The sequence below is a fragment of the Manis javanica genome, chromosome 1 (assembly GCF_040802235.1).
Source record: "Manis javanica isolate MJ-LG chromosome 1, MJ_LKY, whole genome shotgun sequence".
Classification (NCBI taxonomy): domain Eukaryota; kingdom Metazoa; phylum Chordata; class Mammalia; order Pholidota; family Manidae; genus Manis; species Manis javanica.
In genome coordinates, this window is record NC_133156.1 from 221,346,069 (window position 1) to 221,367,545 (window position 21,477).

The 21,477-nt window shown below is 41.9% G+C and overlaps 3 protein-coding genes and 2 pseudogenes across 9 annotated transcripts in view; all 5 read right to left on the minus strand.

Annotated features, from left to right (window-relative positions):
- ZNF512 (zinc finger protein 512) overlaps nucleotides 1-5,947 on the minus strand; it is a 52,294-nt gene extending 46,347 nt beyond the window's left edge. For 4 of the 7 annotated variants that reach the window (XR_005058817.2, XM_037009423.2, XM_037009422.2 and 1 more), the window contains exons 1-2: nucleotides 5,792-5,947; nucleotides 5,232-5,290 (exon numbers count right to left, since the gene is read on the minus strand). Coding sequence is in view for 4 of the 7 variants with exons in the window: in XM_037009423.2 (XP_036865318.1) it covers nucleotides 5,232-5,290; nucleotides 5,792-5,821 (89 nt within the window). In the remaining 3 variants the exon portion in view is untranslated. Of the gene's footprint in view, nucleotides 1-5,231; nucleotides 5,291-5,791 lie in introns of those variants that run through there. The other 3 variants (XM_037009424.2, XM_037009425.2, XM_073215127.1) reach the window with 3 other exon arrangements.
- A 1,425-nt stretch (nucleotides 5,948-7,372) lies between these two features.
- LOC140844716 (spermatogenesis-associated protein 31H1-like) lies at nucleotides 7,373-9,696 on the minus strand (annotated as a pseudogene).
- Nucleotides 9,697-9,873: 177 nt separating this feature from the next.
- Nucleotides 9,874-14,842, minus strand: SPATA31H1 (SPATA31 subfamily H member 1). Its single transcript, XM_073217758.1, is given in 20 exon segments — nucleotides 9,874-10,091; nucleotides 10,093-10,347; nucleotides 10,382-10,518; nucleotides 10,521-10,752; nucleotides 10,754-11,058; nucleotides 11,061-11,095; nucleotides 11,097-11,478; nucleotides 11,481-11,550; nucleotides 11,552-11,825; nucleotides 11,943-12,117; nucleotides 12,618-12,748; nucleotides 12,750-12,894; nucleotides 12,897-13,084; nucleotides 13,086-13,146; nucleotides 13,342-13,505; nucleotides 13,507-13,558; nucleotides 13,561-13,633; nucleotides 13,635-13,942; nucleotides 13,945-14,082; nucleotides 14,815-14,842. Coding segments are annotated over 20 exon segments (3,315 nt in total). The 3' UTR covers nucleotides 9,874-9,929.
- Nucleotides 14,843-15,156: 314 nt separating this feature from the next.
- On the minus strand, nucleotides 15,157-15,790 carry LOC140844838 (uncharacterized; annotated as a pseudogene).
- Nucleotides 15,791-17,013: 1,223 nt separating this feature from the next.
- LOC140844865 (uncharacterized) lies at nucleotides 17,014-20,500 on the minus strand. The gene is given in 5 exon segments (XM_073217850.1): nucleotides 17,014-17,917; nucleotides 17,919-18,762; nucleotides 18,765-19,923; nucleotides 19,926-20,152; nucleotides 20,155-20,500. Coding segments are annotated over 5 exon segments (3,480 nt in total).
- Nucleotides 20,501-21,477: the final 977 nt, after the last annotated feature.

The following is a 21,477-nucleotide window of genomic DNA, read 5'->3' on the forward strand; positions in this document are numbered from 1 at the left end:
GCCCCAGAAATACAAATCAGAACTACAATGAGGTGTGACCTCACTAGTTAGAATGGCTAGTATCATGAAGACAAGAAATAACAAGTGTTGGTGAGGATGTGGAAAAAAGGGAACCCTTGCATACTGCTGATGGAGTTGCAAATTGGTGCAGCCACTATGGAAAGTGGCTTTATGGAAGTATGGAAGTTTCTCAAAACACTAAAAATGAAAATAACATATGACCCAGAAATTCCACTTCCAGAAATCTACCCAAAGAAAATGATATCATTAATTCAAAAAGATATATGGACCCCTATGTTTACTGCAGCTTTATTTACAATAGCCACAATATGGAAGCACCCAAAGTGTACATTAGAGACAAATGGAAAAAGAAGATAGGTACATATATACAATGGACTATTACTGAGCCATTAAAAAAAAAAGGAAATCTGGTCATGTGCAGCAACATGGATAGACCTAGAGGGTATTACGCTAAGTGAAATAAGTCAGAGAAAAATGAATACCGTATGGATTCACTTATATGTGGAATCCAAAAAATAAAACAAACAAAACAGAAATAGAGCCTTAAACACAGTTTGGTTACCATGGTTGGCACAGGGCGGTGGGTGGGGGAAGCAGATGAAATAGGTGAAGGGGACAAAGAGGTATGAACTTCAAATTATAATTTAGTCACAGGGATGGAAGTACAGCATAGGAGATATAGCTCATAATATTGTAATATCTTTGTATGGTGACAGATGGTAACTGCACTTACGGTAAGCATTTAGTAATGTATGTGATTGATGAATCACTAAGTTACACATCTGAAACCAAATATAAACTGTATTCAACTGAAAAATAATTTTAAAAAGATCTAAAATCACTGACTTAAGATTCCATCTTAAGATACCTTAAAAAAAGCAAAAAAAATCCAAATAGAAGGAAAAATATAATAAAGTAGAAATACAAAGGACAGATACATGAAATTAATGAATTAGAAAACAGGCAATAAGTAAAAGTGACAACCCTATAGACAGACTGATGAAGACAAAAAATACCACAAATAACCAATGTCAAAAATGAAAGTGGTTTTATGACAGATCATACATTTAAAATAAGAGAATACTTTGAACAACTTTATGCTAATAAGTTGACAAATTAGGATGAACAAATTTCTAGAAAAACACAATTGACACAAGAAGAAACTAGAAATCCGAAAAGCTCTGTATCTATTAAAGTAACTGAACTTGTTATCAAAATCTTCTCAAAAAGAAAACTCCAGGCCAAGAGGGTTCCACTGTTGAATACCATTGCAAAAAAGTTTTTTTTAAGGGGGTGGCATAAAGATCAAAAGGAAAAAGTAAAACTGCCCCTACTTGCAAGATTATGTTTACAAAGGCAATCTCACATAACAATTAGAACTAAAATGAAATTAGCAAGTGGCATGATAAAAAATTAACAAAAATCAATTGTATTCTTAGGTACTAGCAACAAGCAACCAGAAAAGGAACTTGTAAAAATACCATTTACAGTAACATAAAAACACATAAATTACCTAGGAACCAATCAAAAAAGGACATCCAAGATTTTATAATGGAAAAGTTCAACACATTGATGAGAGAAATTAAAGAACACCTAAAGAAATGGAAAAATATAATATGTTCATAGATCAGAAAACTCAATATTGTTAAAATAGAAATTCTCCCCAAAATAATCTATAAATCCAATATATCAATCAATACTCCACAGCATGCTTTTTATGGAAATTCGAAAACTGATTCTAGAATCAGCAATTCCTAGAATTGCTGGAACAATTTTGAAAAGAAGAAAGCTAGATGCATTACCATATCTGATTTCAAGATTTACTCTAATGCTGTATACAGCATCAAGACTGTTCAGTGATGAAAAAAAGATAGATATATACATCACTGGACCAGAATAAGGAAGGTCCAGAAACAGACCCACATATATATATATATGTTCAATTGATTTTGACAAAGTGCTAAGGCAACTGAATAGGGAAAGTAAAGACTTTTCAACAACTGCATATACAAATGGGAAAAAATTAATATTAACCCTCGCAACACCTTATGCATAATAAGCCATAAACCTAAATGTAAAACCTAGAAATTTCCAGAAGAAAACAGTAGAAAATCTTTACAATCAGGGATGGCAACGTTTTCTTAAACAGAATACAAAAAGCATGAAACAAAAAAGGAAAAAATTATGAAAATTTTTTATCATTTTAATGATAAATTTAAAGCTTCAGCTCTGCAAAAGACATATTGAGAAAGTAAAATGGAAACCACAGACTGGGAGGAAATAATCAAGGCACTTATATCAGACAAAATAACAGTATTCAGAATATATTTTTAAAGTATACTACAATTCCATAGTAAGACAATTCAATTTTTTTTTTAATGGGCAAAAGATATGAACAGACACATCACAAAAGATATACAAATGGCCAATACAAACATGAACCAATGTTCTACATCATTATTCACCAGGAAAATGAAAATAAACACCATAATGAAACACCACTATACACCCCTTAAATTAGCTAAAATTGAAGACTGACTTTCATACCCTACTGGTAGGAATGGAACATAATACCACCAATTTGGAAAACAGTTTCTTGAAAAGTTAAATATACTCCTGACATAAGGCCCCAAACAACCTACTACGGTAAATACCATCGTAATAGAAAATACCATCTTAGGTATTTATCAAGAGAAATGAAAACATTTTTCCACACAGAGATTTGTATATGAATATTCACAGCAGCTTTACTGAAATACCCCCAGATGGAAAATAACCCAAATGACCATCAAGGTAGATAGCTAAGTACATTATAGTATATCCATAATGGAATTCTGTTCAGCAATAAAAACTATTTTTCATTCAAAATCATTATTCTAAGTGAAAAAAATCATGCAAAAAGAGAATATACTGTATGATTTCATTTATATAAAATCCTAAAACATGGAAACCACTGTTCAGTAACAGAAAACAGGTCAGTGGTATCTGGATGTAGGGGCAGGAGGAAGAATAGATGTGAAGAGACACGAAAAAACCTCAGGAGACAAAGAAATGTAATCTTGATTGTGGTGACAGTTTCATGGTTACTTAATATATGTCAAAGTTGATCTTACTGTATCCTTTGTGTACTATAAATATGCAGTCTATTGTACTTCATTTATACCTCAAAAAAGTTTTTAATGGGAATGGGAGATCTTCTCAGGTCAAAACTCACCATCCCAAACAATGGGAACAATCTCTAGTAGGAAGACTTGATAGTTCCAACAGGCCAATTAATAGGAGGCAAGTCCCATGTGACTCCTTTTAGGAAATGGTCCTCAAGGGAATTTCTTTACTGTCAGTGTGGGAGTCAGAAACACTCATATCCCCTCTCATGAATAAGCATGAGCATAGCAAAATATAATCAGTAATTCATATGATAAGCATGATTAACATCTTGAGGATTAAGTCAAGGTAGCTAGAGAATCCCTCCCTCCAGGTCTCTTATTTTTAAAAGACTCAACAAAAACAATTCCTACCTATCGTATCAGGGCATTTGATTATTTGTAAAAAAAACAGATTAATTCCAAACTTCCCTTCCCATAAATTCAAGAAAAAGCTTTTGGTTCAAACAATGACTATCGTAACTGTAGTGACTTTTTAATTTGTTGTCTGCGCCACACTACCTTAAAGCTTCAGCTTCTGATCACAAAGATGAAAAGTTTAAGCTATTTTCAACTTTCTGATCTACTAAGAATTTTTAAGAGACCCTAGTTCATTCTTTAGATGGAAATATTTAGATTTCATTAGAAAAGTATCTTAGTTCACTTGAGGATCCTTTGTAGCCTTCTTTTATTCTGCCCAATCCATAAATGCTGACGTTCTCCAGTTTTATCCACTACTCTCTTCTAGTCTCACATCTCACCAGTGGTTCTCAAACCTCATTATACTTAGTAAATGTTATCTGAATAAATTAATCCCTTCCAATGAGTATTTGGTTAACAAGAATCTCCTAGGAAGCCAGTTGAAAATAAGGATTCCTATGCCCTAACCCCAATAATTTTGATTCAGATTAACAGAGGAGAACCATTAATCTTTGTATTTTTTTTTCCTTTATTTTTTTAATTTTGGTATCATTAATATACAATCACATGAGCAACCTTGTGGTTACTAGATGTCCCCCATTATCAAGTTCCCACCACATACCCCATTAGTCACTGTCATCAGCATAGTAAAATGCTATAGAGTCACTACTTGTCTTCTCTGTGCTATACTGCCTTCCCCGAGCACCCTCCCCACGTTATGTATGCTAATCGTAATGCCCCGTATTCCCCTAATCTTTGTATTTTTTAACAATTAACCTCTTGCTATCCCATTAACTTATTTCACCTGCTCACAATGCTTTATCTGAAAAAATACACCTTCCTTCTGGCTGTCTACATTATTCCTTGACTTTCAAGTCCGTTGAGGAGTGACTTGTTTTGGCAATCCTTCCCTTCCAAACTATCACTCTCTTTCCCCAAAGGCTATATTAAATTCCCCTTCAAAAACATTTAATTACAGTATATTGTGTTCATCTATTTACGTCTCCCCTTGTAGACTGTTCTCTTTTTCATGTCTGTATCCCTAACCTACTACACAGCGGCACAAAGCAGATTATATTTAGTAAATGTTATCTGAATAAATTAATCCCTTCCAATGAGTATTTGGTTAACAAGAATCTTTTCTGTATTAATATGGAGAAGTTTAGCACATCTAGTATACAAAATAACAGACCAGTCTTGCAGCCAAGTAGTTTGAAAATACAAAGACTTCTCACAGCTATTTTCATCAGTCCTTCCCACGTACAACAATGTATTCGTAAGTGCATATTTGATATCTGAAGAAATGCGGAGCTACACTGAGTCATACAACCCATTTTTATTATAATTCATACTTTTTTCTTTCACAAGCTAGGTTTTTCTCCCCCACGCTAGGTTTAGAACTGCATTGTCTAACCAGGTAGACACTAGCTACTGTTGGTTATTTAAATCAAAAGCACTTAAAATTAAATGCTATTTAAGATTCAGTTTCTCAGTCACACTAGCCACATTTCAAGTGCTCCAAAACCTTATGTGGCTAGTGGCTACGCTACTGGACTATGCGAATCAGAACGTTTTCATTATCATAGGAACTTAGAAGGATAGCGCTGGCGACACAATTATAAACGGACCTGAGAAAACCTCACTTACTTCTTAGCTCCCACGATCCTCGTGCTCCTCTGCTGCTTAAAGGATGTGGGTCCCGGGGTCTAGTAAATCACAAGCATATGAGTGAATGCTAGGGGCCTATGAACCTTGGCCACAAAAAGACGAATCCCTCGAAGCCCCCAGAGAAATTCCTCTCTCCCGGGCAACTACCTCAAACATAAGAAGGCAAAGGAAGAGTGTGTGATCCTCTCTTTCTACAGAGTCAAGGCAGGTGGCAACACCGGAGCCCTCATCTCCCCCATTCCCAAAAGCCTCTCCCAGAGGCTCTAAAAGGAAGGCGAAGAAAGAGGACAATGGATATAGCAGGCATTGAGCATGTGAAAAGAATAGAAACTAATGGTAATCTGGCCAAGAGCTAAGTCCAGGGAGGTGGTAACAAACAGGGCAGGTGGGGAGAAAGGGACGGAGGATCTGACCTAAAGGGTGGGGCCTATGAGGGGCTGTGCTAAGCCCAACTCTGATCATGGGACAAAAGAGAGGGACCGCTTGTTGCGGGCTCCAAAGCGCTACCCCTTAAGCGTAAGTCAAACCGAGAAACTCACAGCGGGTACTGCACCGAATCTGGAAGACATCACTCCCTCTCCACGCCTAACAAATTCACCCAAGGGCTCCGGCCAGACCAACGCCACTTCCGCTCTCCTCTCCCGGATGTGGAGTCTGCGCTGCGGGGCCCGTTCTGAACATCTACTTCCGCCTAGCGGTCTCTAAGGGGGCTGGGCAGGGGCGGGTCACGTGAGGAGCCCCACCGGCTCAACTGAGACCCTGCCCCAGGATCGCTCTAGGGACGCGGGAGCCTGGGGGCGAGGTCTAGACCCTAACCTGGCCGCAGAACCCCGCCCTCTCCTATCTTGTGTTTGCGAGACACCTACTATGCCTCCACCCTCCATTCTCCACCCAGCACCAGGACAAGTATCTGGATGCATTCGGAGGTCAATTATTCCCGTTTATTTATTGGAGAAATTACAGATCCATCCCACCCTCCATTCCCCACGCCAGGTGGAGAGACACAGACGCTCTTTAATTGCTGAGGGCACAGGAACTGAAAGTAGTGGCTGAGCAGGAAACAAGGCAGGAAAGGGTCGCTTGGTGAAGACTTAAGTCAATGAAAAACGGGGGCGGATCTCTTCTCATCCACTAGCTTCAGGAGCCAAATGTGCCCTCCTCTTGGGTTCTTTGTGTGGTGGCATAGGAAACATCCTTGAGTGACTCTTGAAATCTTTAGACAAACTATGTCTGGGCCTCTCCCTCAGGGAGCTGTGCTTGAGTCTCTCCTGAGGGGCACTGTGACAGGTTGTCTCAGAAGAGTTGGGATAGGTTTTCTCTGTGTTTACCCCTCCAAAGGTGACTGTCTGCCCCTCTCAGACCATGTCTGCCCCTTTCAGATTGACTGTCCCCTCCTCTCAGAGTGACTGTGTCTGCCCCTCTTCTCAGAGGGCCTTTGACCAGTTTTCTCAGTGAAACTGTGATTGCTCCTCTCAAGACTCTGAGGGCTTCTCCCAGAGGGACTAAGATGGCTCCTCTCAGAAGGACTTTGGTAGCTCCTTATGGAGAGACTGGGATGGCTCCTCTGAGAATGACTTCAATGGCTCTTTTCAGAGGAACTGTGACATCAGAGGAACTTCCATGGCTCCTGTTGGAGTGATTGGGATGATTGGGATGGCTCCTCTCAGAGGGACTGTGTTGGATCCTCTCAGAGAGACTGAACAGACTCCTTTCAGAGGAATTACATGGGTTCTTTCCCTACAGAAGCTGTGGTGGTTTGCCTTTAAGGTGACTGTGTGAGGCTCTCTACTCAGGGGAGCCATGTGGGATTCCCTTTGGGCCTGAACTCTGGTTCCTGTTTTGGAGTCCATGGCCTCTCGGCTAGAGATTTCATTTGTGTTTTTCTTAGCTCTATTGCTACTGTCATTTTGAACAGTAAGTACCCAAGGGCTGTCTGCTTGAGGTGGTTTTGAGAGTGGTATTTCTTTGGGGAACCTTGGGCTTGGGCAGTTGGGTAGGGATGGGTTCAGAATAGCTGTCTCTTTGGTTGTTGAGCTGATCTGAATTGATCTGTTTCTCCCCTGAACTGGTCTGTTTCTCCCACACTATGCTCTCCTGCTTTGAGGTTGGATCAGTTGTCCTTAGCTTGACAGCTGGCATCCTATCTCTTTGCTATCTCTTGATAGACAATAGTCTCTGACTCTTTGTTTTGAATGGCAGTTTTTGTTTGACCACAAGTGGTCTAGCCTTATCCTGTCCTCAGGCTTGTGCCCAGCAAAAGTCACTCTGTGGGCTGTTTGAAATGCCTGCTTTGGGCCCTGAAAAAGCCGTTGAATAAAGTTGGGTCGGGAGGATTTTTTACTTTGTCTTTTTAAAGAGGCTGTAGTTGTCTAAGGTGCTCCATTCCTCTTCCTTCTTAACTGGGTTGATAGTTCCCTACAGGAACTCAGTGTTACGGGTAGAACTTTGTGTTTTGTGCAGTAATTTTCTTGGTAATTCTTTTCATTAGACATTTTGAATCATGGGTCTTTTTGGCTTTCACTCTAGCTCACTTTTCATCCAGCCCATAGCTTTCAGAGTGACTCCCTTGTAAAGAGTGAATTCGAGTAGATTCACAGTGCCCAGGCTCAACAATGTTTGTCTCTCCTATCCTGCTAGGTCAGGGCAGCTCTATTCCTTTTGCTTGATGTGGACTTGTATAGGAGACTGGGAAGAAGTAGGACTTCTTCTGAATGGGTAGAAGTAGGACTCTTGGAAGCTCAAGTATAGATTTTAGCTTTCCTTAGTGATGGTGATACAGGGTTCCTTGGTGTGATGGGTCTGTCTGTTCTATGATAACTTGGGACTTGGAGACTTTTCCCAGTTTGTAAGCAAAAGCCAAGATGCATCCTATCTCTCCTTGGCCTTCAGGAGTGCTTACCAGGTGGAGCTGTGGATAGATAAGAAGGTAAGGCCCAAAAGTGGCCCGTAATTTATGACCACAATTAAATTGTAAACACCGGCAGACAGTATATTTTAGGACACCTGAATCTATAGGTGGAGGTACATTGGGGTGTACTTCTTACCAGTTTTGCTGCTATTTTTAGCTGCAGATGTTATAGCAGCTGAACTCTCCTGAGAAGTCAGTCTTGGCCTGGGAAAGATAACATGGCTTGAGAGAGTGTTGGGTCTCAAAAGTCCTTGTCTGTGAATCACTATGTGAGTTCTCACTCTCTGCCACTGGAACAGGATCTTTCACAGTGAGAAATACAATGAAAGGACACTCCGACTTTTCTGGGGCAGGAAGATGGTTCCCAGTACATGAAACGGACATGTCCTGAATAACTTCCTGGGATACATCACTGATCTTTGAGTTCATTTTCTGTATTCTCACTCTAGTCCCAGAGTGTTGCTAGATTGTGGAGGACATGGAGCAACATGTCCACATCCTTAAAACCATTGCTGGTTTATGACTATAACATGAACTGTGTCTCTAAATGTAATTTTTGACCACTGAGGGCCAAACATTGTATAGAGACCTTTCTCTAGCACTTTCTGGGAAATTTCCATCAGGTCAGCTGGAATCCCAAATAAATTTTCAAAAGATTGACAAGTATCTGCTGTGGCTCTTTAATGATGACTTAGAACAAAGCTTCCTTTCCATAGTGGTTCCCAAGACATTCCCCAGTATTTGTATATTAGAGAGATATTTCTTAAGTAATCTCTGCCTCAGGAGTGACTCTCCCAGGCATTCTGTCATGTGCCCAGGGCAAACCAACCTCTTGGAGCCCCTAACCCTGCCTGCAAGGGCCTAGATGGTGAGCTCCAGCTTTGTTGGGGAGGTTGGAAAAGGCCCTGGAGTGAGTTCTCTAGCTCTCCCACCTGCTTCTCCTTCGTCCACTCCTTAGATGGGCCATCCAATTCTGGCATCTCAAAATACTGGGTTTCTACAGTGTAAGCTATCTTGTCGAAGGGTTGGTTATGAAAGGACAAGGGAAGGGTTGAAGATTGTATCATAGAAGCATCTATAAAGGACTCTTCTGGCTGCAAAATATCTGTCCCAAGGTCTTTTATATCCAAGGCTCTTGGTACTAGCATCTCAGAACCCCAAAGCCTTCCTAATTTAGATGTATTGACAGAGCTTGAAACGAGTGAGTTTGAAGAGTTGTCTAGAAAGCTAGAGGAATAATGATGAACTTGTAACTCTTCTCCTGATGTTAATTCCTCAGATTCTCTACTCTGACAGGACTGTCTTAGATTTAATTCCTCATACTCCGTAAATTGAGGAGGCCCTGTTCCGCAGCTCTGGGATGTGACAACCCCAGGGTTACTCACTGAATATTGTCGCTGGGTTGAGACTGCTGTCCTTTCGTGCTGGCTCCTTGGCCCCTTTCTGCCCAGCAGCCTATTGTCATGCTATTCTAATGACTGTGCGGAGGTGTATGCACAGCCCTCACACCTTCCTTGGGTAACAATGGATAAACATCAGCTCGAGAAATCCCAGGTCTGTATTATTTATGAAGCTGCAGTTCTCCTGTAAATAACCCAGTTGTTAAAATGATATGTGTCTATGTAATTGAGTCTTCTGTATACAAATAAATAAGACTTTATTGCAATGTCAGAAGTTAACAGACCAGTCAATAAAATCAATAACTCACTTTTTCTTGAGTATATATCTAAAAAAAAAAAAAATCCGTGATTTCAATCCATGATTTTAAGCTACTCCTTTGGTTCTACAACCTGAGGAATTGGTCCTGGTGCTAATTTCTCAGATTTTACAATCTGAAGTAGCAGCCCTGGATTAACAGAGTCTTTACAATTTGAACTCCTGTTGACTGTTATTTCCAGAATTTGGTGTGTTGGCTCTGTGCTTAATTTCTTAAGATTTCATGTTTTGCAACCATAACCCCGAGGTTAACCCTGAAGTTCTCCCATCTTGCAGTTTGGGGGTCAACACCACACAGTCTGCCATTTGAGAGGTTGGCCCTGGCATTGTCACAGACTTCACAACTGGAAGCAGTGGCCTGGCAGTCACTTCCACAGATTTAGCAACTTTTGGGGAAGCTGCTGGGGTAGCCTCGATCGACTGAATGATTTGAAGCTGTGTCTTTGTAGCCTCTGTGACTTGATTTTGTGTCTTTGACTAATCCCCGTAAATTTTGTAATTTGACCCCATGAGGCTATCTCTGAATATTTAGACTTTGATCCTGTACTTGTGTCAGCTCCACTGATCCCTCCCCTTGCTGCAGTGTCTCAGAGGTGTGCTCTACAGATTCTTCATATCCTGCAACCTGACCTGTTCACTTGGGGACAACTCTGAAGATTCCTCCCTTTGAAGCCATGGCTTAGAGGTCCAACCCACAGATTCTCAGACAGATCCTAACCCCAAAATTATCTCTGAAGACCCCACAAGATGCCATGGCTTTGGGGTCAATTCCATAGGATCCACCACATGCAACCCTGTCTCAGAAGTCAACTCCATAGATTCAGGAATTTGGTATCCAACCCGAGTGCCATCTCTGAAGATTCTGTGACATGACTTATGATTTTGTAAACAATACTATGTCTTCTTCCGTTTGCAGTCTTTTCTCAGAGATTGCCTCCATAGATTCTAGGAATTGAGAATAGGGTCTAGGAGAGCTCTCTGCATATCCAGTAGTTCTATTTATTGGGTTTGGGATCATTCCAGGGAATTCCTCCTCTTTTACCCTGTCCATGGAGGTCAACCCCATAGTTTCTCTTATCTGATGCATGAGCTCTGGAGTCATTCCTTCAGATGCTACAACTTGCTGCAGAGGCCTTGTATATAACTCCCCCAAACCTTTAACTTGAGGCCATAACTGAGATTAACTAGAGTTTCTGGGATTTGGTAGCTTTTCTCTGGGTAATTCTAAGGATTTTGAGCCTTTACCCCATAGCTATAGAGTCAGATCAATAAATTCTGTTACTTGAAGATCTAGCTCCAGATGCATCCCTCAAGATTCCATGGCTTTACCTGTTGGCCTTGAAGTCAACCCCACTAATTTCTTTACAGTTTCTGTACCTTGATGAGCCAACCCTTGTGCAATTTCTAAAGATTCTGTGACTTGAGAAATTGGTATTGAAGGCAAATTCACAGAGTTAAGGACTTGATGCCTTGGCTTTGGGGTCATCTCTTCATATTCTACAGATTGATGCTCCAGTTTCTGGATTATCTCAGAGGAGTCTGTGTGTTGAGAGCTTGTTCTTGGAGTTAGCTCCTCAGATGTTCCTCTTTGAAGCAGTGCACTGGTGCTAATTCCACAGATTTTATAGCTTGCTGAAAAGACACTGAAGATAGTTTCACATGTTTTACTCTTTGCCAACTTTTGTTCTGGAGTAAATTCGAAAGATTTCAGACCTTGTTGCTGCAATTCTGGAGACAAATTTAAAAATTTCACACTAGTTAACACTGGTCCTTGTATAAAATTTATAGTTGGCTCTGGTGCGAACAACACTGATTTCACACCTTGCCATCCTGAAGTCAGCTCTTGGCAATTCTTACCTTGCTGTTGGGTCCCTGATGTCAACGCTACAGATTTCACATCTTGAAAACATTGTCCTGGTGCAGAGGCCACAGATTTAACACACTGTGGCCTGAAGGATGGTAACACCCCTAAAGATTTCAAACTTTCAGATTATAGTAATCAGTTTGACTTCATAGATTTCACATCTTGACAATATGGTTCTGATACAAACACCATAGATTTCTGCTTGTGGCAAGAAATCAACTTCTTATAATTCACATCCTGAGGTTGTAGCGCTGCTTTCAACTCCAATGATTTCACATCTTGAAAACATGGCTGTGGAGCAAACACCGTGGATCTCAAACTAGGCTGCCTGAGGCATGAGGGCAGTTCCTCAGAATTCATACCTTGAGGATATGGCCCTGGATTTAACTCCACAGATTTCACTTTTTGGAAACATGGTTCTAGTGAAAACACCTCTCATTTCAAGTCTTGCATCTCAGAGCCTGACATCAATTTCACAGAATTTGCACTGCAAAGCAATAGATCCCTTGTCCATCTTTCCAGACTTTACATCTTCAAGCCATGGCTCTTGTAGAAATAACATCAATTTCACACCATTTAACTGAGGGCCCCAAGTGAACACAGGTTGCACAACTTGTTCCTCTGCCCCAAGGTGGTTCTCCAAAAAGTAGACTTCTGGAAACTTTATCACTAGAGTTAACTGAGAAGATTTTATACCTTGCAAATATGGTACAGGGCTGAGCCACATAGATTTTTTACCTTGAGATTCTGGTCCAGGGTTCAGTTTAGATGGTTTCATGCCATTTCATCTGTGGCCCTGGATTAGACTTTGTAGAATGTATGCATTGATGTTCTGACCCTAAATTCAGCTCAGAAGATTTCACACCTCACTAGGGGCCAGAGTTGAACTCTATTGACATTATACCTTGAAACACTGTGCCCAGAGTCAATTCACATTTTACATCTTGTATGTGTTGTACAGGGTTAAACAGAACAGATTTTATACCTTTAAGTTCTAGCCCCCGGTTCAAATCTCATACCTTGAAATTTTGTCCCTGAAGCCTACTCCAAAGAGTTTACACCTTGCAAGGGTGGCCCAAGTTTGCACTCCACAGAATATACATGTTGTAATTTTGGCCCTGGATTCAACTCAGAATAATTTACACACTGCATCTATGGCCAGAGTTGCATCTCATAGATGCTACACTTAGAAACTTTGACTCTGGAATCAATTCAGATTTCAGACATTGCAGATGTGATCCAGGGTTGAACACCATAGATGCCTCACTTTGAATCTCTGTCCCTGGATTCATCTCAGAAGACTTCATGCCTTGAAGTTTTGAAACTGAAGTTAATTCAGAAGTTCACACCTTGCAAGGGTGATCCAGGGTTGCAGCCAATAGAATTTACACTCTGAAATTTTGGTCCTAAACTGAACACAGAAAGGTTAATACTTTGCAAATGTAGCCTAAGGCAGAACAGCTTAGATTTTATACTTTGAAGCTCTGGACCACAACTTAACTCAGAAGACTTTATTCCTTGCAACTGTGGCCTAGTGTGGAATGCGGTAAAATTTATACACTGAGGCTGTGGCCCTGGATTCAGTTCAAAGGACTGCCTACCTTGAAATTTAGGCTCATGCTTGAATTCCATAATTTGCTCATCTGGAAGCTTTACTTCTATGCTCAATTCAGATTTTATCTCTTGCAACTGTGGCCCAGGATGATGCTGTGAAGATTGCATACCTTGAGGCCTCATTCCCAGGCACAATCAGAAGATTTTGCATCTGCCACTGTTGCTCAGGATTGAATCCCATAGATTTCACATCTTGAAGCTTGTCCCTTTGTATAATTCTGAAGATTTTACATGTTGCAAGTGTGGCCCAGGATTGAACACCGTAAACTTTATGCTCTGTTCTCTCTGGCCATGGATTCAATTTAGAAGATTTCTCATCTTTCCACTGCTTTCCAGCACTGAACTCAGAAGATGTCACACTGTGAACCTTTGACTCTAAGACTGACTCAGACGATTTTGCAGCCTGAAATTCTGGGTCATGGCTGACCTCTGTGGGGTTCATTATATGAAGCTCTTTCAGTTCAGAAGACTCTATACCTTGCAAATTTGCCCCAGGGTTGAATTCCATAGATTTCACACCTTGAAGGTGTGCCCCTGGTGTCAACATAGACAATTCCTTATCTTGTAACTGTGGACTAAGTTGAACCCCAAAGATTTCACATCTTGCATCTCTGTAGCTACACTCACTTCAGAAGATATCCTATCTTGCCACACTGGCCTGGTGATGAACTCCACAGATTCTCCCCTTTGAAGCTTTGTCTCTGATGCTAACTCAGACGGTGTCACACCTGGTGACTGTGGGATAGGTTTTAACTCAAGTGACTTCAAATCTTGAAGCCTCCACTCTAGTGTCCAGTCAGATATCTCACCTTGTCTCTGTGGTCTAGAGTTGAACTCCACAGATTTCACACATTGAAACTTCCTGCTCTGGAGTCCAAACTTGTAATTTTGGACTAGGATTGAACTCTAAGAATTGCACATCAGGAAGGTTTATCCCTTTAATCAGTGCAGAAGCTTTTTTACTTTTTATCTGGGGTCTAGGGTTGAGCACTGGTTTTGTTAGGGGAGCGTTGCGTATTTTCCTCAGTTCTTGTCCTCACCACAACACAGAATTGAAGGGCAGAGACACAGTAGTGAAACAGAGTAAAAGTTTTATTTAAAGTTATATACTTAAAGAGAGAAAAAGTGCTGGCAACCTCAGGGAAGAGAGGTGCCCTGAAAGGTTTAAGTTCTTTTTCAAGAGAGAAAGTGCACGCTCAGAGAAAGGGGAATGTGAGCTGCCTCATAGAAGAGATGCTGAAAGATTGGGAAAGTTTTACTAAAGTTATGTACTTAGAAAGTGCGGGTGACCTCAGAGAGAGGAGCATGCCTAGTGGTTTAAGGTCTGGGGTTCTATAGGTAGTTGAGGATTTTTTAGGAAAGCAGCAAAGGGCTAGGTGCAGACCTGCCAAATTGTCCCAGAATGTTCATTTTTGACAAGACATTAAGTTTCTTCTTTTAATTTAACACAAGAAATTTACTGTTTTGATTCCCTTCCAGGATATCCATTTCTGTCTGGGAGCATATCAATCAAGACTATCTGCCCTGCTTCCAAGGTGGGCTGAGTTATTGTCTGTTTGGTTAAAATACCATTTTAGCTTTAAGACAGAGTTCTTTCTGAATAAGCTGGGCCTTTGAGCAGGATACAGTAAATCTAACAATCATATGTTCTAATTGATACAGTGAAAACATAGGCTATGCTGAGATACTTTTCTTTATCTGGAGAGTATTCAACATTCCAAGTCAAGCTGCTCCTGGTCTTCTGAGCTTTCTATTTTTAACTGGTTAACTTGTTCAGTCTCTTCTAGTGGGCTTTACTGGCTTTATTCTCTTTCCACCCCACTCATATCTGTTTTCCTGCCTAACAGTTTCACTTCTTGAAGCTTTGTTCCTGGGTCACTTCAGAAGATTTCATACCTAGAAAGTATGGTCTACAACTGGACCCTGTGGATTTCACGTCTGGAAGCTTTATATCCATGGTTAGCTCAGAGCATTTCCTATCTTGTAACTGTGGGCCTGAGTCCAACTGTGCAGATTTCACACCTGGACACTTTCTCCCCAGCATGAAATCAGATGATTTCTTACCTTGTAGCGTTGGACTAGGTTTCAGTTCTACAGATGTCACACCTTGATGCTTTTCCCTTGAGATACTTTGGATTCACACCCTGCACCTGTGGTTGAGTCCCAAAATTCATAGATTTTAAATCTTGAAGCTTTATACCCATGATCAACCTAGAAGATTTCAAAGATTTCTTGCAACTCTGAGCCTGACATGAATTCCACTGATTTCACTTTTTGAAGTTTTTTCCCCAGTATCAATTTAGATGATTTCACACCTTGCAGCTGTGGCCCAGGTTTCAACTTCACAGATTCCACTTCTTGAAACTTTGTGTCTGAGATTGATTTAGAAGAGCTCCTCCCTTGTAATTTTGGCTCAGGGTTGAATAGCAATTTCATATTTTGAAGCTTTGATCCCAGGATTAGCTCAGAGGATTTCACAACTTGCAAGTGGGAATGGTCTCTAAATTATTTATGTTTTACATCTGGAAGCTGTGTCTTTGAGGTCCCTTCAGAAAATTTTACACCTTGGAGTAACAGCCTAGTGTTGACATCTGTAGGTTGGCTACCTGAATCCCTGTTCCTATGGTCATTTCAGAAAATGTTATACCTTGCAACTGTGAGCTGGAATTAACTCAGTAAATTTCATATCTTGGGACTGTGTCTCAAGTAGCAACTTAGAAGATTTTTGACCTGCCACTGTGACCCAGAATTGAAATCCTTATTTTGTGTGTTGAAGCTTTGTCTGAAGACTCAACTCAGATGGCTTCATCCTCTTCATCCTTTTCAAGTGTAGTGGGAAGTTCAACTCCGTAGTTTTATCCCTTTCTGCTTGTGACCCTTGGCTTAACACCTCAGATTTCTTCTCAGGAAGCTGTGGCTTTTGTGTAAGCACGAGAGACTTCCTACCTTGATGCTGTGTCCCTGGGGGTGACTGTGACAGTTTCACTTCTTGAAGCCTAGGATATTTCTCATCATGCAAGTGAAGCCTAGATAGGACTGTCATGGATTTTATCTCACAGAGCTTTGACCTCAAAGTCAGATCACATGATTTTGTACTTCTAAACTGTGGTGAAGGTTTCACATCAAAGCCCTGAGGCTGACATTCTCGGAGAGATGCCGAAGACTGTAGCCCTCAGAGCTTTGGACTTAGAGTCGACACAGATGACTGTGTGTCTCTTTAGTGTATCAAAGGTTTCAACTCTGCAGGTTTGGCCCATTGTGACGGTAGCCCAACATTTGGCAGAGATTTCACACCTTGAAACTCTGATGCAGGCCTCCACCGAATAGATCTCATACCTCCAAGCTGTGACCCTTGATTCCTCTCCACAGTTTTCCTACCTTAAAGCTGTGGCTCTGAGGTGATGGCAAAATTTTCCCTTTTTTCAACTGTGGTCCTCAGGGGAACTTAGGGGTTTTCACACTTTGCAGCTGTGACCCAAGGCTGAACTTCATACATGTTGCACCCCTAGAGTCAGTTCAGATGACTTCACATCTCTTAAATGTAATAGTAATTTCAGCTGTGCAGATTGGAAAACTTGAAGTTGTGACCCAATGTGTATCGATGTAACACTTTGGAACTCACGTCCTGGTCTCCACTGAACACATCTCTTACTTTCAAGCTATGGCTCTGAAGTTGACTTCAGGGGTGTCTCTTGGTGCAGCTGTGGTCCTGATATCAATTTGGGAGACCTGATGCTTTGCATTTGTGGTTCACATTTGAACTCTTTAGGTTTTACACATTCTATGTTTGATTCTGGAGCCAATTCAGATGACTTCACATCTTTTGACTGTAGCTCAAAGTTGAGGTTTGCTAAGTTTCCTCCTTTAAATTTTCTCCCTGGAATTAACTCCAAAGACTTCCCATCTTCTGATTTAGACCCTCTCTGTGATTGCTCTGGATTCACACATTGCTGATCTGGTGAGATTACAGATCTCTCACCACCCTGTTCTGGCCCAGGAGTTAAATTCACCAGTGCCACCTCTTGGAACTGTTGCCTTGGGGCAAATTCCACAGATTTTCTTCCCTGAGACTTTTGTCTTCTGGGTCCATTCGGAGATTTTACCCCCTGCTTCACAGATTGTGCACACTGCAGCTTGGGGGGATCCGGGGTCTCCTCGGCAGATCCCAAACTTTGGAGCTTTAAGCATGGGACAATTCCCATAAATTTCATATCTTGCATTTGTGGCTCTGAAGTCAGTTCTTCAGGTTTCACACCTCACAGCTGAGGCCCTTGGAACAATGGCCCTGTTGCAGAAGGCCCAGAATCCTCACCTTGCCCCTTTGGCCCAAGTTTCAGTGTCCCAGCTTTGACTTCTTGCCATTGTGTTCCTGGAACCAGCTCCACAGTTTTCAGTTCTGGAGTTCTTGAATGCAGAGTCAAATCAACAGATTTCACAGCTCGTGGCTTGGAATCTGGGATGATTTTCACAGATTTGACTTTTCTCTGTGGCCTTGAGGTTATCGCCACATGTTTCTCACCTTGTAGACATGGGGTTAGCCACACAGATTTCATTTGTCTTAGACGCTGTCTTCGATTTCCTATCTTCCAGCTCTGACCCTGAGATCAACTGAGATTTCAAATTTTGAAATTTTGAGCAAGGGGTCAACTCCACCTGTTTCATACCTCCTACCTATGGCCCATGGGTTAACATCACAGATTTGATACCTCCCAGTTGTGGTTTTGGTATCAAGTGCATAGATTTTCTACCTCCCATATGTAGTGGTGGGGTTAACTCAACAGATTTCCTATTTCCCAGCTGTGACCCTGGGATTTGCACCTCATATTTTATACCTTGAAACTTTGCAACTGGGGCACACTCCACAAATTTTACATCTTCTAAGGGTGATCCTTGGAATAATTCAGAAGATTTCATACGTTGTAACCATGGTCTGGTCAACTCAGAATAGTTTATACTCGGGAACTGCTGCCCAGGAGGCACTGCCATAGATTTTGCATCTGGTATCTGTGTCTCTGAGAGTACTCTGTAGGAAATGTCACTTTCCAAGCTTGGCATTTGTTCTGCTGCTACACATTTTACACCTTGAAACAGTGGTTCTGGTAGTAACATGTCAGGCTTAACCCCTTGCTGTTCAGGTCCTGGGGTCAACTCCATAGGCATTTTTGGATCTGGGGTCAACTCTGAAGATTTCACATGTTGAGCTTGAGTTCTTGATGTCAGATCACAAGATTTGACATCTTGTAGCCATGGCCCTGCATATGCCTGTTTCATACCTTGAAGTCCCAGAGACCCTTTTGATACTTCAGACTCTTGAAGCCCTAACGCTGGAGTCATCTCCATGGAATTCACACCACACAACATCAATGCTGGGGTTTGCTCCCCAAACTTGACACCTTGAAGCTTTGGCCCTGTGTGAATTCAGAAAACTTGACATCTTGCTGCCCTGGCACTAGGTTCGGTTCCTCCTCAGATTTCGCACCTTAAAACTGTAGCTCTGAAGTCAGTTTCATAGATGTTGCTCTGTGACACTGTGGTCCCACGGTGGACAAAACAGATTTCATATTTTCAACCAGGAGCCCTTGGTTTGGTTTTGGTGTTAATGCCACTTGGAGGTAAGCATCAGAAGACAGCCTCGTATTTTCTGTGTCTTGATAGCCTGGCCCAGGAGTCACCTCTGAAAAATTTTGAAAATGTGGCTTGTGCTTTATGACTTGATGATCCAACATGTTGATTTTTGCCGACTCACAGACTTGGTATTGTGGTCTTGGGGTCATTCCTACTGATTCTCTATAAAGATGTAGTTTTTCAGTCATCCCCATAGAATCCACGAATTGAAGCAATGCTTCAGGAGTTACTGTCACGTTACCTTTGACCTGGTTTGGTGGTCTTGGGATTGTCTTTAATTGCATAACTTGTTGCTGAAGCCATGGGGTGGCCTCCACTGATTCCGTGACTTGGTGTAATAGTTGTGGGCTCACCCTCACTTTTTCCATGGCTCCCATTAGTTTCACAAGTTCATTTGGTGGCTGTGGGAACAAACCCACTGGTTCTGTCACTTCTGAGTGTGACTCTGGGATGATCCCCATTGAATCCATGGCTTTATGCAGTGCCAGTGGAGTTACCTGTCTGCCACCTGTAACTTGGTATGGTCACCTTGGGGTCAACTCCACATCAGTCACTTGGCCCGTAGGCTGTTGTGTCTTTTCCTCTGGAAGACTTGTGGCCATATGCTCTGTACTAAGCTCTAGCCTATGTTTTGGATCCTTCTGCAGGAAAGTGACTTCCTCTTTAATTATGTGAACTCCTAAATCTTTGGGCGATGGAGCGCCCACTGATGTAACCACAGGCCCAAATCCAAGGATTTGGGGGCCCTCCCCAGGTTGTGACACATTACCCGGGATGAGTGACTGGGAAAGTTTTGTTTCTGTGCCACATAATCCAGATTCCACTCTGATATGCTCGTGGAGATGAAGTGATGGAAGGTCTGGGGACCTTTTGTTTACACTTTGCTCGGTGCTTTGATTCATGGGCATCAGTAGCAAGAGTGGGGGTTTCTCCAGTTCAGGGACTCTCCTCCTTGTACCTCAGTGAGATCATAAACCATCGCCCATGATTTCCTCACTCGCAGAGGCACAGTTTGTTTCCGCAAAGTATAAACCTTCCAAGTCATGAGCCTATTCAGAGCCCATCGTGGGAATTGTGGCCTGTCCTTGGAAATAGAACTTTGCCCATGATCTGATGTCAAATGACCCTTGCTCCTTCTCTCACCCTTTGATTTCTGTTGTTTGCAGAGATTTTGGGATTCAAAAGCAGTTTGATAAAAGTGCGTTGAGGTCTTGAGGGTGAAAGAGCTTCTAGAGCCTGAAGAAGTTCTAATTTCCCAAACTCTGAGTGCTGAGAAGAAGGCACGGATGTGCCCTGGCTCCTGAACCCAGGAGGTTGCTTTTGGGGCAGAATAGAGTTCTGGCTCTGGAGTTGCCAGCTTGTCCCCTCAGACGAGACAGGAAGGTGAGACAAGCTGGAGCTGTTTCCTGACGATCCAGAGGAGAAGCTGTGGTCAGGGAAACATTGTGCCTTCTGACAGTCACAGCAGGGTAGAACAGGCTCCTGAGCCCCAAAAAGATGGGAGGCAGAGGAAGAAATCATACTCTGTGGTTCACATGAATACAGTTCCCAAAGACTCCATCCAAGAAGTAAAGAGAAAAGTTTCCATTTGCTTTGGAGTAGGAAAAGGGAAGCAAAGGAGAAGGTACCAGCTATTTCCAATGCAAACTAGTTTGGCCTGAGAGAGAATGACAGCAAAAAAGGTGGCCTCCACCAGGACAAAGGAGGACTTTTGTCTCCATTCCAATCATGCCCTTGAGCCCGGAACTCTCCCCAGCTGCCCAAATGAGCTACCTCTCCTCTCCTCCCTCTCGCTCTCGCTCCCGCTCTCGCTCTCACTCCCGCTCTCCTCTCACTCTCGCTCCTACTCTCACTCACTCTCTCTCCCTCCCCACTCTATTCTCTTCCATTCCTTTCTCCTCCTTAAAAGCTCTGACATTTTCAATCCACACCCAGTAACTGCATTCCCTGACCTTGCACTTTCCAGGTGTCTGATGATTTGTTGAAGGCTCCTTTCCATTGACCACAGTGACTCCATAGGGACTCCATAGGGAGTCCTGAGGAGCTGGGTGCAAAGGAGAATGTCAGTGTAACTGAAGTGCTCTTAAAGTACTGGTAAGGAAACCAGTAAGAACAGAGACTGAACTCAGAGACAGTTATTAGAGTGAGGGAAGTAAAACAGAGTGCCAGGTATCTTAGGCCTAACTTTAAAGAGCTTATCAGTAGGACTGACTAAATAGACTGTGAACAGACACAATGAAGATCAGTTTTACTGACTGTCAGGTTAGCTCAGTTCATTACAGTTGAACACCCTGGCTGCACTGGTGGTTCTGGCTTCCAGGCAGTTTTCAAGTGTTTTTATGCTTACTCATATATTATTGAATTTGTGCCCATGATGGGCCATGGATTAAAAACAAGGAGCAAAAGGGAAACTGATGGTAAAATACAGGTTAATACATTTACAAATGATCTTCCTATATATTTACCTCAAATTCTCTCTACATATCATGGATATCAAT